This window comes from Corapipo altera, unplaced genomic scaffold, assembly GCF_003945725.1.
Source record: "Corapipo altera isolate COAL_440 unplaced genomic scaffold, ASM394572v1 51, whole genome shotgun sequence".
NCBI lineage: Eukaryota > Metazoa > Chordata > Aves > Passeriformes > Pipridae > Corapipo > Corapipo altera.
Genome location: NW_020884892.1, coordinates 3,099,630 through 3,116,171, shown reverse-complemented (window position 1 = coordinate 3,116,171; position 16,542 = coordinate 3,099,630). Strand labels below are relative to the sequence as shown.

Genomic DNA, 16,542 nt, shown 5'->3' with positions numbered 1-16,542 from the left:
AGAAAGCAACTCATTCTTGCTTAATTGGTCATGTGCAAAATATCTAAATCTAAAAATAATTGTGAGGACGTGTAAAATGTGGGGCTTTTCTATGTTCTTGGCACATGGGAAGCGTCAACATAGGGTTCTGTTACACTAAGAGTGAATGAATTTGAAGTTGCAGTACTTCTCAGTCGTGATCTTGGTTTAGTGTACAGTGATGAGAATCAATACAATTTTATCTCGTATCTTTAGTTTTATTACAAAACTAGTGATATTGGAGTTATACTTGTCTTCTGGTATATACTTCAGCTTGCCATGTATGGATGTACAAAATGAGATCCAATTTCCAGTACAAGTTTGTACTCCAGGTTTGGGATATATCTAAGTAATGGGTTTCTAGCATCTTTCTGCAGAAGACAACTTTACTTGCTTCTCATGTAAGGATCAGCTTCACTGCTTTGCAGTATTAAACTGCTTGGGTCAATCCAACCTGTCTTAGGAAGCTGGGACACTTGAGGTGATGTTACTCTGTGAAGTTCCTAACTATTAGCTCTTCAGTGCACATTCTTCAGTCTTTATTGGTGATGAAAGGAATGAATATAGAAAGCAAAACTTTCTCAAGGTACATCAACTTTTGTTTATTTTACTGCTGGAAATGTTATCCAAGTGTCTTGATTTGTGTCACATCTTGGAAGTGTGGGAGACCTGGCTAAGGAAACTTTACTAAGGCATATGTCAGTATATAAATGTTTGAGTGGAATCAGTGCAGGTGTATTGGGGACCAGTTTGGGATGTCTGTTGTACAGCCACTGCAGCCTGTTGGATGGAAGTGATAGCTATATTCTAGGGTGGAGCAGTTGGTGCTGATGACCCAACAGTGCTCCTGTGTGCATTTTGAGGATGGTAGTTTGTACCTAACCTAGTTTAGATCCATGTAACTACACAGAGTGTTTAGGCACTGGAATAGCCTTCCCAGAGAAGTGGTCGCAGCACCAAACCTGACAGAGTTCAAGGAGCATTTGGACAATTGCTCTCAGGCACATGGTGTGATTCTTGGGGTTGTCCTGTGCAAGGCCAGGAGTTGAACTGAGAGATCCCTGTGGGTACCTTCCAACTCAAGATATTGTATGAAACTAAGTCCCCAGGTGACTGGATTTGTGTGCTCCTGGAGTGTTTCTTCTGACCTGTTTTTGTCTGTATGAAAGATAGTTCATATGCCCCAATACTATGCCATGGCATGATCCAAAGAAGTGATGATCATGAGGAGGTTCATTAGGAATACATCCTGGTTAGAAATAACATTAATGTAGATGCACCTTGAGACAATCCAAACCCAAAGAGATGTCCTGGGCATTATGTTCTCATGTTATAAAGAATCAAGCACCACATTGTAACTTTGTCTACAGGTTCCAAATGCATTTTTTTGTGATGTATACGAAAAGAGGTAAATACGCACACTATTATTCAAACATCCTAACTGATTAGATAGAGGATACTCAACAGAGTATTTCTAGGAATGCTGGGCTGTCAAAGGTTACTAGTGTCAAAGGTTACTGTATTTACGTGATTCGCGGTTTAATGGTGTGAAGAGATAAGGGAGAATTAAGTTCTTGGTTGTTCTAGTGAGCAAACAGCTACTTTCTTTATAGGTGGAAATATTCTCAGTTCGATAACTGCTTTTGCATGTGCTGGAGGTAAGGATGTGTCTGATCCCCCTGCCCCCTTTCGTCAGAGATCTTATTTTTCTTCATTGGGCTTGACTTCCCTAATGTTGTCATAAATGAAGTAAGCTTATCAAAACCTGGTTGTTACTGTACTAAGCCAGGAGAATTACAGACTGATAATGAGCAATTCCATTCGCTGGGTGTGCACTTTTCCATCTCCATTTTTGATCATTGCCACTTTATTGTACTGAACTGAACTGATGCTGTGTAATCTTTTCTGAACTATGGGCTCAAGCCAACACTGTCTTAATTTCCCTTTGGCTTTTCAAATGTAATCTTATCAGAATGGCTCTAAATGCCTTAATCTCTTCTGCCTGGCCCCCCCTGCAGCAACCACTGAAGGAAGCAATAAGGAGCAGCTTTTTCCTCTCTAGAACTACTGTTTGATTTAGTGGTGAATGCAACTTGATTTTATTTTCTATGAGGTCTGTAGTGGTTTTCTTAAGAAATTATTTGGTTTAGTTCAGACAAGTCCTGCTATGAGTACATATGATTATGATCATAATTGATGTTCTCCTTACAATGTAAGCTAACTATGCCTTCCTGCAGTTTTAAGTGCTGGCCATACTTCATGAATATGGTTATTGTTCAGTTTTCAGGTCAGTTCTGAAGATAAAATCACATTTGGTGCTAGAATGCAGGACACAAAATATCCTTGTGGTAGATGACTATACCAAAAATGCTTCAGCCTCTCTTACTGGATCTTTGGATGCATAGTTAAACACCTTTGCATTGAAGTTCAGCCTCAAGCAGCTGCGGTGGTTTAATTTCCTTTAAACTATTGGCATAACTCAAACCTAAACGCTGGAGTTTTTTGGCTGTACTTCTGTCACCTTAACTCTCATCAGTCTTCTGCAGGTAGAATTGTGGCTTCTGACTTCAAGTATATTATTTGTCTTCCTTTAAATTAGCCAATCCCTTTGTTACGGCCACACCCTCTGGTCAGCACCCTGTTTGACTATTATATTGGTGAGTCTTGTGCTTGATATTAATTATCTCAGAATTACTTCTGTCAGGACAAAAAGCCAGGTACTTTCAACCTCACCTCTCCCTGGTTCTTGAATTATACCATGATTTCAAGGCCAGGTTGAACAGGACCCTGAGCAACCTCCATTAGGTTGGTCTAATGGAAGATGTCCCTGTCCATGTCAGGGAGTTTGGAACTAGATGACCTTTAAGGTCCTTTCCTTCCCAAACCATTTTGTGATTCTATGATTACTCCAGTTTTCTACATTACAACTTGCCTTAGTCTATTTTGTGGGGGGTTTTATTAGTTTAGACTATTGCTTCATTTTTGAGTAGTGGCTGCCATTTCCTTTGACAGCTGCAGCACTAATTTTCCTTTACCGTTAGCTGCCAGAATTATTTTCCTTGTCTTTAAAGCAAAGTATAGAAGATATGTCTTTGAGAGAACAATATTTAGCAGTTACAATGACAAATCACAAATTTTTCCAGTAGTCTGTTTACCTTGTGCACATTGGGTTTGTATGATGTGGTCATGAAATATCATTTAATGGCATTTGGATGAGCTTGGTGACCTTCGGAAACTCTCAGACTTTTCCTTAAGCAACCTGGCAAATAACTGTAAGGTGTAAAGAAAAAAAAAAAGTAGCTGGAAACTTGGTAACAGTTGATTGCTCACTGCCAGGGTAAAGATCTACTTGAGGGTTTTGGAAAGCTGCAAAGGGTTTTGTAGGGATCTGTCCTAATATTATATAAAAACAATGTCTTTGCTAGTAGTTTGAGTGATAGATCAAAATAAGATCTTAAGTTAGTGATCTCAAGGAGAGCAGCTACCAGTTTGTTGATCTGCCTGGATAAAAATTGTAGATAAAACTTAAAAGAATGTTGTTTAGTTGGATCATGTAAGTAATTCTGTCTGGGATGTAAATCTCTTACATGTGTCTTGATGTAACCATTCATACACCCTCCACATCTGTGGAAGACTGCATTTAGTCAGAATGGCAATGTATTCATACAATGAGAATACATCTGTTCAATTGAAATTCAGCAGCAGCATTAGACTGAAATTCAAGTGCTGCCACTGCTGAAGCTGTACAGAGGAGGAGTGCAGTCTGAAGAGTTTCCATGTCCTTCTTCTAGGTGAGAAGAAGATTGTCACCTTAATTTGACTTGAATTGTACTGTTTTCCAGCAGAGAGTATTCATAAATTGACCATCTGTTACTTTTAATTGAAGAATCCATTTCAGAGTCTAATGGTTTAACATTGCTGCTTATCGTGGCTTCCTTGTACTGCCCCTTCGCTCCATATCCTCCTGCTGCCTCTGGCATGTGTGATAAGGGCCATATTTTCTGTTCTGTGCTTTGCACAGTGGAGCCCTTGTCTGTGACCTAAGGCTACTGTTGTGCTAGTAATGTGCTGCAGGAAAATGAGAGCATCAGGGAGAAAAGTAGAAAAAGGACCCAACATGCACAGTGGCAACCCAGTCACATCTTTGCTAAGGAATTAAACGAAATTAATATAAAACAATCAAGGGTATTTTTTCTGGGAATCGAATTCTGAAGAGGACATTTTGTGGAGAAGTTATGAAGAGCATCTCTGATACATACTGCCAGAACTTGGGTACCTGTATGTTGGTGGTACAGTTCCTTGGCATTTTTTGTCAAGATCAAAGTTTTGTTCCATACATTCCATAGAATTTTGCATTCGTAGACAGTTCTGATCCAGCAACAAATATAAAATAGGTTTCTGCACACTAGTTGGCCAGAATAGTGTTCAGCTTCCTGTTTCTAGTCTATTCCCTGCAATGGATTGGTTGAGTATTGGGTCCCAACTGTTTAATAATGGAATTGGTTTCTCAAAAGCTTCAATTATGCCATTTGAAACAGTTAATTTGGTCTTTGAGACCTTTTTCTTCATATTTGCTAGTTGATTTCTGCTGCTAAATAGGAGATAATCTCAGATGGGCAATTGAAGTTAAATTTCAGAACCTGTTCAAGACAGCTTGGACAAAATGCTATTAAGTGCCACTTTTAACACTAGTCACTACCTTCAGCAATGGCATTGGAAGGAGAACTTTCTTATTTTTATTAGTAGAAATCTAGGAGAAGCAGAATGCTTCAAGGATAACTGAGATATTTGACTTCATGGAAGTTTTAATCTCCTTTCAATTCAGGATTATGTTTCAGAATTGTCTGTAAGACTTCCTGACAGTCTTTTGGTACCTGTATAGTGAATAAATGTAATAAACTCAGATTTGTATTTAGATGCAGATTCTTTGTTTTGCAATTGAATTGAAAAATGGGTAGTATTAGAACAAACCTTCTTTCTTGAGATGGGAGGATTTCCAGAAGGTAAGGGCTGTTGTATCAGAAGTATCACTCCATTCCTATGGGAAGACTTATTAATATCTTGATAGTTTATATGTATGCACATTGACTAAGATATTTCTTTGATTCACCTTTATGGGTATGTTCTTTTTGGCTCACTTGAAGCAGAGGATAAATGATAGAAAAATGTGTAGCTCAAGTGTTCAGTGCTGCATCTTTTTTATTCCTGTGGGATGTGCTTGTTTTGGAGGTTGGCTCAAGGTCCCTGAAAGCTGTGTGTTTGACAAGTACCATATTAATTCCATGTATAAAAACTTGAGCTTTCTTTTTGCTAAACCTTTAGAATGGAGGTTTTGTGCAGACAGAAATAAGATATATGTCCTCAACTTCTTTACTGATGCATATTATAGAATTTAATTTTTGAGCTCTTTTGTAGATAATGTTGTGTGTGTGTATTGACTGAATGTCCTTGTTCATGCTTTAACTCCTGATTTTAAAGGTGTGGATATCTAATCTATTCCTTCATTTTCATGGGCTACTCTCAACAGTGTACTTTATTCCTTTGCATCACCAGGTACTGGGATTTTTCCTGCTCTTAACACACAGTAATTCTACAGCTGGAGCTACAAATGAGATCTCAGTTCAGAATATCAGACCTTGATTTTTTTTGTTTCATCCTATCTCTGCAACATTCTAACATTAGCATTTTAATTGGTAAAGCTATATAGAAATAATATGCAAAAGGAAAGAAAAACATGCCTGAGCAAAAATGGCAGTTAAAATGTAGAATTTTTAAATAATTTTGTGACTGAGTAATACTCCTATCTTATTGTGCATGTTAAACTTTTTCAGTAGGATGTTCAACTTTTTAAGAGGAAACTTTCAGGAGCAGTGTTTGCTGGGAGTGGTGGGTGAACAGTTTGGTTTTTTTCTCACTCTGTCCCCCCTGTTTTAGGACTACAACGACGAAATCAGACAGGCACAGCTTCAAGAATTGACATATTTAAATGGTGGTTCAGAAACTGCAGAAGTTCCAGTCGTTCGTGGAAAAGCATCTATTCGAGCAAGAGGAGTGCCAGTTCCTGCTTTGTCCAGGTAAATGAAATTTCATTGGTATGTACATATGTTAGGTTTCTCCCTTGAAACACAATTTCCCCCAGAGTACAACAGTAAAATACAGGAAGGACTCCCAAAAGAAGAGTTTAAAAAAATTGGGGAAACAACCTTACTTTATTAGTAGTCTAATGAGTTTGGACTAAATTAACAATAGTGCTGGATTTTGTCTTGGCATTTGAATGCTGCCTTTGTTAAGTGATGTACGTCACCCAAGGTGTTCAACCTTACTGTGAGCATCTTGACTTGTAACCTTGAGTTACTCCTTAGGTGCATGTGGGGTCTGTCTTTGGGCCCTGTGGAGTTCACTGCTTTGAAAAACTGGTAAATCTCTCTTGATTGACATATGAATTTCATACAATATCTCGAACAGAATATATGTATTCCTTTTTTACTGTATTGCTAAGTTTTCATAGTCATGATGAAATGATAGAGAAGTGCTCTGGAGTCTGAGTGGCACTTACTTTTGTGAAAAGTGGTGCTTGTTTGTTTCAGGAATAGGTGAAGTCTGTTGCTTTTGCTTTGTTTTTCTTTGTCATAGGAAATGTTTTACTTTTACTCCAGCGTTCCCTTTCTTCCTTGCAGTACTGAGATGACAGTTTCAACTCCTTGGAGTCCTGAAATGTGAAAACAAAAGCTAAATAAAGTTCATAACTGTTTGTGTTACAGTACAGAGTTTGTGGTTGCAACAGCAAAGTGTGATTGTTACCTATAGCAAACTGTTTTCTTCAGTTGTGGCTACAGTTTCTGTTATTGCAACTTGAAACTCGCATTTCAGCTTCTAAAATAATTAAAATATAATACTCTGAAGTGTTTTACCTCATGATAAAAGCATGTTAGAAGAACCAGCACTAAGGAAATACTCCATTTATACAGTTTTGCCTAGTTACATGTATCCTGATAATGATTGCAGATGCAATGCCGAGTGAATCTTAATTTCAAGAATTTATACGTACTGTAGTCATGTCCTGTGAGAAAAAATTTCTCTCAATCAACAAAGTTTTGTTCTTGTATTAAACAATACTGTGTAATATATATATTCTGCTTTTCTTGATTTTGATGTTCTGAGTAGCGGTAATTATATACCAAGTTTCACCTCTTTATTTTTGTAATCAGCTAAAAGTACAAAAGTACTTTCAAATTAGAGACCTCATTTGATTTTGGAGATTTTTTTTTGCAAATTTTGTTTCAGCTCTTAACTGTTTGTAACTTGACCGTAGATGCCTGTAATGGCTCTGCTACAGATACATTTGCAGTACTATTTCAAGTTTGTTTTATTTTTCATGTCCTTCAGCTATTTCTGGGATACTGAAATTGTTTGGTCTGATCTTATTGCTAAAGCTTGATAACTAATTTCCTGCTAGTACCTAGTATGTGCATATGTAAATAACTTTTTATAGTACTGCATTTCTAACATGTCTAGTTCTATCCTCTGGATTTTGGGAAATTATCTTTCCAAATCTGCATTTTTTAAGTAAGAGATACATGCTGTTACATAGTTCACAGTATGCCTCATAGTTGGCCTACAATAATTATCTTCAGGGTAAATTTAAGTGTTATTAGTCTTTGGTTTCGATATGACAGTAAAAGGTTGTGGTTTTGTCATTGCCATTTCTCATTTATGTTCTAAAGAAAAGGGAAAGGATATAGGTTTGTTTGACTTGTCCTTGCTTCAAGGCCTGTCTTAAACTCTAAGAGTTTTTGCCCTAAAATTGAAGCTGTTATCATATTCCTGAAATGAAATTCAGTGCTGTTGCTACTTAGATTCTACAGCCATTGAGCTGAGGATCTCAAACTCAGTTATAATACTCTGATTCTTTTTTAACAGAAATGGATTTCAGTGAGTAATACTTTTGTTGAAGCAAAGCTTTAAAGGCTTTGTCTCAGTGTTCGATAGAACAGTTTCAATAGAAAGCATCTCTGAGATATACAGGAGAAGTTGAAGCAAAGCCCTCAGAAAACTAGTAAAATGAAGTCTAAAACCTTGATCCTAACCTTTCTTTGTAATCTGGGGAATGGTTTTCAGATACCAACCTTGATATGTGAAACATCCTGTTGAGGATGCAATACGAGTGTTTAAGTTCACACATTTTAAGCTTTTATTACTCATGAATAGTTTCACTTAAAAAAAATACTAAGCCATACTTTTTTGCTCCTTGTCAGACATGTTGAAACTGGAGATAATGCATCTTATCAAATCTGTTTTTAGCTCCATGACAAAATTTTATTTTGTGGGAAACAATGTTTTTGCTTGCATAAAAAAATTTTAACTTATGCACAGGTATTTCTGTATGGGGTAAATAATTTATTTCCTAATGACTGTGGTTTGGTAAGTCTTTATGCTTTCTCTGGGTTGTTCCAGATTTTCTTGACTAAATTTTTATGACTCCAGAACCAAGTAAGGTTTTGAGTGTGAGTAGATGGAATTTGTTCTAGAAGGGCTGTGTGTGTGTTTATGAACTTTGCCTTTAGCAATGTTCTTTTCTCATAATTGATCTTGGATCTCCTTCCTTCTCCCCTGCCTTGCCCCACAGTTTTTGTCCCTAATGCTGTTAAAGATGACCTTCAGATGTAATCAAATACTTCTATTTTCTGTAGTGTTTATGCCGAACACTTAACCTATTTTAGCATACCTGTTTCTTCTGTACAACAAGAGGGGAAAGTGGTGAAAGTCTGGGTTTCATTCCTTTGTGTTTATTATAAACTGACGATGTTCTTAAATTTTTGTTGCTTTTTGGGGCAACTATTTTAAATGATCATACTGACTGCTTTTTAATTTATTATGGTAGCAAACTTAGAGGATCCATGGTGTATAATGTGGTGCTGTTATGGTGAGAAGCTAGAAAATGTAACTCTTTCAGAATCAGTGTTTCTTTAATGCATTTTTATTCTCATCCTGAATCAGTGCAAAATAAATAATACAACCAAAATGTGATTTGAGACTTCTGATTAAGTAAAGACTCAAAATAGACATGTGTTATCATAGTAGAAGATGTCTCTGCCCATGGCAATTGGGTTGGAACTAAATGCTCTTTAAGGTCCATTCCAACACAAACCCTTGTCTGATTCTATACATGATAATGTACACCTCTAAGGATGCTTTGCAACAAAAGTAGCATTTCCTTTCAGAAAAGTCCCATTTGTGTTTTAAGAACAAAAATAAGATTTAAGGATCCCTCAATTGTGACTCCGACCGAGATGTTTTAGAAAAGTGAAATTCTAGAGGATGGTAATAGTAAGTCTAAGAATGTGGCTAAAGGTTCCTTGATACATTGGGGTGGCATATGGGGAACCAATTCGTGTCACTCTACACCTAGAAATCACTGCTAAAATCACAGAATGGTTTAGATTAGAAGGGACCTTAAAGATCATCTAATTTCAGCCTCCCAGTCATGGGCAGGGACACCTTCCACTAGACCAGGTTGCTCAAAGCCCCTTCCAGCCTGGCCTTGGACACTTGCAGGAATGGGGCATCCAAAACTTCTGTGGGCAGCCTCTGCCAGTGCCTCACCATCCTTATCATAAATTTGTCTAATCTAAACCTGCCCTCTTTAAATTTAAAGCCATTGTCCCTTGTCCTATCACTACGGACCCTGGTAAAACATCTCAATCTTTCTTATAAGCAGCCCCCCCTTCGGTATTGAAAGACCACAGTGGGGGAGAGCTGCCTGAGTTCACTCCACAGATTGAGAGGAATTGTATTCGAAAACAGGTATTTTGGTTTCACTGAGGTGAGGGGAGAAAAAAGTAATTTGTCTTAAAACAAACACCTAGGAATAGTTTCATTAAAGAAATGGTGAATTCCTGGTTTATGCTTTCATGAGAGTGTGGACTTCTTTTACTTTTTCCATTTATTCTTAATCATATCTCAGTATATGCATGGCTGGGATCCTGATGGTTGAATGACTGTCACTTGGTCTGGGGAAAAATAACTTACAGGAGGTGTAAGTTAGAACTTGTCTTACATGTTAGAAGTAAGATGAGCTGACGTGGATCACTGCTGCAGTGTGTTCACAAATTCCAGCTGTTCCCCTGCCATATGTCTGGAATTAACTAGTTTCTTTTTTTGAACAAAACCTTTTTGCGTATAATATGTAAGTAGTGAAATGCAAAATTCTTTTGTAGCACAAAAGAAATATTTGACAAAGCCAGTTCAGGATCTAGGCCAAAGGCAGGTATTAATGTTCACCGTGTTTTGTTTGAATTTTGTGATCTCCCATCTTCTACAAAATTGAAACATAAACAAATACATGTTTTCAAATAGAAGTATGAAATAAAGCTTCCATGGTGACTCATTTAAAAAAAAGTAAGGCAGAGATACAAGCTCTGAGTTGTATCCAGGTATCAGTGTTTAATATTTTAAATTGTTATCACCAAAATAACAGGTCTGTTACTTTTCAGATGTCTAATATAAAACCTAAACAAAAATATTTGCTGTTTAGGGAACATCGAATGGAGCTGGCTGTGCTCAAAGGAAGAAAATGTATCAGCATCTGGTAACCAAATTTGTTAGATCTGTTTATTGAACACTCTAAATCCCTGCAGATGTTATAAAACTATGAATGCTAAAATTAAAGAATTCCAAGTGTTTCCTCATTGAATAATATAGTGTTAGGGAACTTGTTCTAAATTTTACAAGTATTTTTATTTTAAAGCTGTTTTTCCATTTACTACTTTTGGGGGTAGATATTGAAAAGCATCTTCTTAAATTTTTGTTTGACTGAAACAAAGTGAAGGAAAGCTGCGAACTGACTCCAGCTGTGATTTTATGATCGGAGTAATTTTACTAACTTAAATATCCAGTGAAAGGTGAAACTTGAAATAAAAATCAGTATGATTTTAGAGCGAAGAAAGTGATACGTGAAAGGATAAAGCAGTTGTTGCTGAAGGGAGCTGGAGAGGAGTATCGGTGAGATGCTTTACCTGCTACTGTGGTCAAGGGCAGTAACTTAGTTTGCTGGAAAGAAATCCTAGAAACTTCGTGCAGCAGGAAAGCTGTGACATATTCGCCATCGTGGAAACGTGATGGAATGACTCTCACGACTGGAGCGTTGCCACGGGTGGCTACAAGCTCTTCAGAAGGGACAGGCAAGGTAGGAGAGGTGGCTCTGTATGTTAGAGAGTCTCTTGACTGTAGAACTCGAGGTCAGTAACGATAGGGTTGAGTACCTGTGGACCAGAATTAGGGGGAAGGCCAACAAGGCGGACATCCTGGTGGGAGTCTGTTACAGACCACCCAACCAGGATGGTGAGGGTGATGAATTATTCTACAAGCCCTGGTGGATGTCTCAGTCACCAGCCCTTGTTCTCATGGGTGGCTTCAACCTGCCAGACGTCTGCTGGGAACTCCACACAGCGGAGAAGAGGCAGTCTAGTAGAGCCCTAGAGCATATAGAGGATAGTTTCCTGCTCCAGCTGATAAACGAGGCTACCAGGAGTGGGGCCCTGCTAGACCTGCTGTTCACAGAAAGGGGCTGGTGGGAGATGTGGTGGTCAGAGACCATCTGGGGCACAGTGACCATGAAGTAATAGAGTTTTGAATACTAAGGGCTGCAAGGAGGGCCATCAATAACACCTCTACACTGGACTTGTGCAGGGCAGATTTTGGCCTATTCAGAAGACTAGTTCAGAGTGTACCCTGGGAAACAACCCTTGAAAACAAAGGGGTCCAGGAGGGATGGACATGCTTCAAGAAGGAAGTCTCGAAAGCACAGGAGCAGGCTGTCCCAGTGTGCTGAAAGCCAAGCTGACGGGGAAGACGACCGGTCTGGCTGAACAGGGAGATTTTGAAAGGAAATTAGGGTAAAAAAGAGAGCTTACCAATTATGGAAAAAAGAGTTTAGGAATGTAATTAGGTCATGTAGAAAGAAAATTAGAGAGACAAAGGCACAATTTGAATTCAATCTTGCCACTTCTGTTAAGGATAACAAAAAGTCTTTCTACAGAAACATCAATAGCAAAAGGAGGGTCAAGGAAAGCGTCCATTCTTTATTGGATATAGGGAAGAACATAGTTATCAAAGATGAGGAAAAGGCTGAGGTATTTAACACCTTCTTTACCTCGATGATCAGGACGGTATCTACATTCGATACCGTACTGATGGAAGTCTGTTCAATCTAAGGCGGCTGAAGGCCCACACCAAGACATTAAACTACCTTGTCCGGGAGCTGCTTTATGCTGATGACGCCGCCCTTGTTGCCCACACAGAAGCAGCCCTGCAGCGTTTAACATCCTGCTTTGCAGATGCTACTGAGCTCTTTGGGCTGGAAGTCAGCTTAAAGAAGACAGAGGTCCTCCATCAACCTGCACCTCAGGAAGTCCCCCATCATCCCCACATCACCATTGGCCAATCAGAGCTCAAATCAGTCCAACAGTTTAATTACCTCGGTAGCCTCATCTCCTCAGATGGTAAGATCGATGGAGAGATAGACAACAGGTTAGCTAAGGCATATAGTGCTTTTGGAAAACTCCACAAAAGAGTATGGCGTAATAAACACTTGAAGAAAAACACCAAGATCAGTGTCTACAAAACCATAGTGTTGTCTACTCTCTTATACGGTTCCGAATCATGGGTCATCTACCGCCACCACCTGCGTCTCCTAGAACGCTTCCACCACCTGCGTCTCCTAGAACGCTTCCATCAACGCTGCCTCCGTACAATCCTTAACATCCGCTGGTCAGATTATGTGACCAATACATCTGTACTAGAACAAGCTGCTATCACAAGTATTCAGGCCATGTTACTGAGAACGCAGCTGCGATGGGCCGGGCACGTCTCAAGGATGAAGGACCACCGCCTCCCTAAGATCCTGCTCTATGGTGAACTTACCACTGGCTGCCGCATGAGAGGAGCCCCGAAGAAAAGATACAAGGACTCCCTGAAACAACATCTCAGCCTTGGCCATACTGATCACCATAACTGGTCTACTCTGGCCTCAAATCGGGAGGCCTGGAGACACACCATCTATAACGCATCCTTCGAGAACACACGCAGGATCACTCTCGAGGAAAAAAGGCAACGCAGAAAGAACCGTGCCTTGCAGAATACACCATCTAAGGAGTCTTTCTGCTGTGCCTTTTGCGATCGGATATGTCTGTCACATATTGGCCTCATAAGCCACCAGCGTGCCTGTAGCAAATGTGGATAGTGCCTTCCCAAATCTTCGTTCGCGAAGCCTAGCCATGAACCTCAGTTTTCAAGAGTAAGACAGGTTGTCCCGAGGACAGCTGCCTTCTGGAGCTTGTAGACAGAGATAAGAAACTGGATAGCCCCCCTGTAATCCAGGAGGAAAAAGTTAACGACCTGCTGAGCCACTTGGATCCTCACAAGTCTATGGGACCAGATGGGATCCATGCAAGGGAGATGAGGGAGCTGGTGGAAGAGTTCATGAAGCTGTTCTCCATCATTTACCAAGAATCCTGGCTCACTGGGGAGGTCTCAGATGATTGGAAGTTGGCGAATGTCACGCCAATCCACAAAAAGGGCCGGAAGGAGGACCTGGGAAACTACAGGCCCGTCAGCCTGACCTCAGTGCCTTGCAAGGTTATGGAGCAGATCATCCTGGATGCAATCACACAGCACCTACAGGATGGACAAGGCATCAGACCCAACCAGCACAGGTTTAGGAAGGGCAGGTCCTGTCTGACCAACCTGATCTCCTTTTATGACCAGGTGACCCGCCTGGTGGATGAGGGGAATGCTGTGGATGTGTCTACCTGGACTTCAGCAAAACCTTTGACACTGTCTCCCACAGCACACTCCTGAAAAGCTGCAGCCCATGGCTTGGACAGAGGCACTCTGTGCTGGGTTAGGAACTGGCTGGAGGGCCGGGCCCAGAGAGTGTTGGTGAACGGGGCTGCATCCACTTGGCGGCCGGTCACCAGTGGTGTCCCCCAGGGATCAGTTTTGGGCCCAGTTCTGTTTAATATCTTTATTGATGATTTAGATGAGGGGATTGAGTGCACCATTAGCTAATTTGCAGGTGACACTAAGCTGAGGGGGAGTGTCGATCAGCTGGAAGGCAGGAGGGCTCTGCAGAGGGACCTGGACAGGCTGGAGAGTTGGGCTGATTCCAACGGGATGAGGTTCAACAAGGCCAAGTGCTGGGTCCTGCACTTTGGCCATAACAACCCCCTGCAGCGCTACAGGCACAGAGTGGCTGGAGAGCAGCCAGGCAGAAAGGGATCTGGGAGTTTGACAGGAAGCTGAACAGGAGCCAGCAGTGGGCCCAGGTGGCCAAGAAGGCCAATGGCATCCTGGCCTGGATCAGAAACAGTGTGGCCAGGGAAGTGATTTTTCCCCTGTAGTCAGCACTAGTGAGGCCACACCTGGAGTCCTGTGTCCAGTTCTGGGCCCCCCAGTTCAGGAAGGATATTGAGGTGCTGGAGCAGGTCTAGAGAAGAGCAACAAGGCTGGTGAAGGGACTTGAGCACAAGTCCTATGAGGAGAGTCTGAGGGAGCTGGGGTTGTTCAACCTGGAGAAGAGGAGGCTCAGGGGAGACCTCATCACTCTCTACAGCTACCTGACAGGAGGTTGTAGCCAGGTGGGGGTTGGTTTCTTCTCCCAGGCAACTATCAGTAAGAAAAGAGAGCGTGGTCTTAAGCTCTGCTGGGGAAGTTTAGGTTAGATATTAGGAAGAAATTCTTTGCAGAGAGGGTAATCAGACATTGGAATGGACTACCCAGGGAAGTGGTAGATTCTCTGTCCCTGGAGATTTTTAAGATGAGACTGGGTATGACCCTTAGTGCCATGGTCTGGTAACCACGGCTGTGTTGGATCAAGGGTTGATGATCTCAGAGGTCTTTTCCAACCCAGCTGATTCTATGATTCTATGAAACACTATGGGACTACTATAAAGTAGAAATTAGCAATAATTCTATTATTGCTAATAAAAGCCAAATAGGAAGTATTTAAATAGTATGAATTGGTAAAATGCCACTTTAATGGGAATCAACAATTAGATTAGTACATGTGAATTACTTCTAGACACTCATGAATCTTTTGAGTCTAACAAAGTATAAAGTAATTCTAAATAGTATTAAATTTTCTTGAGAATATTTTTCCACACATTAAACTCTTGATTCAAACAACATGTTAATCACAAAATACAAGACTTAACTAATACTTTAACTGGGCACAGTAAAGGTATGCTTTCCAGGTTTATAGACATATACCATTTTCTATCATTACTAATGTTTACAAATCACTTTAGCACAACCTGAGACTTTTGTTATAGACTTTTTCTCACTTCCTCTGATGTATGTTTGATAGCTTTATAGATATTGTGCTTCACTTATTCTTTTTATTTTCCTCGTATACTAAAGTGCAAGTATAAGTAATGAAATAACATAATGGGAGAAGTCAGGTTCAAACAAAAATAGTTTTCATGATATCTTCAAGGGATGATGTGACATGTGGGAGTTAAATTAGACTGTTCCTCCCATTTTGTAGTGAATTATTAAATAAGTTATTTAATATTAAATAGTAAATGAATTACTGGGATTTACTTTATTTAGTCTAGTCCATGATACCCAGATATAAGAAATAACTTCTTTAATGCAAAGTCTACAAGTTAGTTACCCAGCACGTGCAGTAAAATTATTCAGAATTAAACTATCTAAATTTTCTGTATGTTTAATGGGGAAGGGTTAACTTCCTTCACTGGATTCACCACTGCCAGATGAATAAATTCAGGAAAATCAAAGCCAAAGTGTTGATAAAGATGAAACAAATATTTCAAATTCTCTCAAAGCCATAATAATCAAGCAGTAAAATGTTTCTTTGAGGGTAAGGTGCAAAGGTCTCAAGTGTATAGATGGTCATTTTGTTGCTAAAGCGTGTCTGGAAGTGAAAATAACAGCACCTGGCTAGAAGGTAGGATTTGCTGAGTGTTTAATGTCTATTTAACTATTAGTGTGTGTTTAATAGAAATTACGGTTAATAGGTACTTAAAAATGTAGCAAAAAGACAATCAAACAGTGTCCTCTGTGATGCTTCAGTACTTGTGTATTTACAGTATCATACATCTGAGGGATTACTGTCAAGGACCTTATTTTCAGGGCACATGAAATAAAAGAACACTTTAACTCTGTTTCAAAGCTGAAAATACTCAGAGTTTGGAGACAGACATGTGGGAGGTTCAGTGCTCATTTGTGCACACCATTATCCTGGGTATATTGGCAGTCTCAACACCAAAAGATGTTCTTATGGGTACTGGGTTATAGAGGACATTCAGAAGACTTCTGAAAGGTACAGAGGTGACAGCATGGTAGTGAGGAGGGAAAATAAAGACAGAAACACCTTTCTTGTATTTCCGAATATGAGCAGGTAGTCAAGGCTGACGTGGGCTGACAGATGACTGTTTTGATAACTTGCAACTTGTTCTAAAGTTTTTATAAAGAAAATAAAACTAGTTAGTAGACTCTTAGCAA

General features: G+C 39.8%; 1 protein-coding gene across 3 annotated transcripts in view; it reads left to right on the top strand.

Moving 5' to 3' along the window:
- Window positions 1-16,542, top strand: part of KHDRBS3 (KH RNA binding domain containing, signal transduction associated 3) — a 98,921-nt gene that overhangs the window by 43,249 nt on the left and 39,130 nt on the right. For all 3 annotated transcript variants that reach the window (XR_003528051.1, XM_027645682.1, XM_027645683.1), the window contains exon 5: window positions 5,953-6,092. Coding sequence is in view for 2 of the 3 variants with exons in the window: in XM_027645682.1 (XP_027501483.1) it covers window positions 5,953-6,092 (140 nt within the window). In the remaining variant the exon portion in view is untranslated. The remainder of the gene's footprint in view (window positions 1-5,952; window positions 6,093-16,542) is intronic.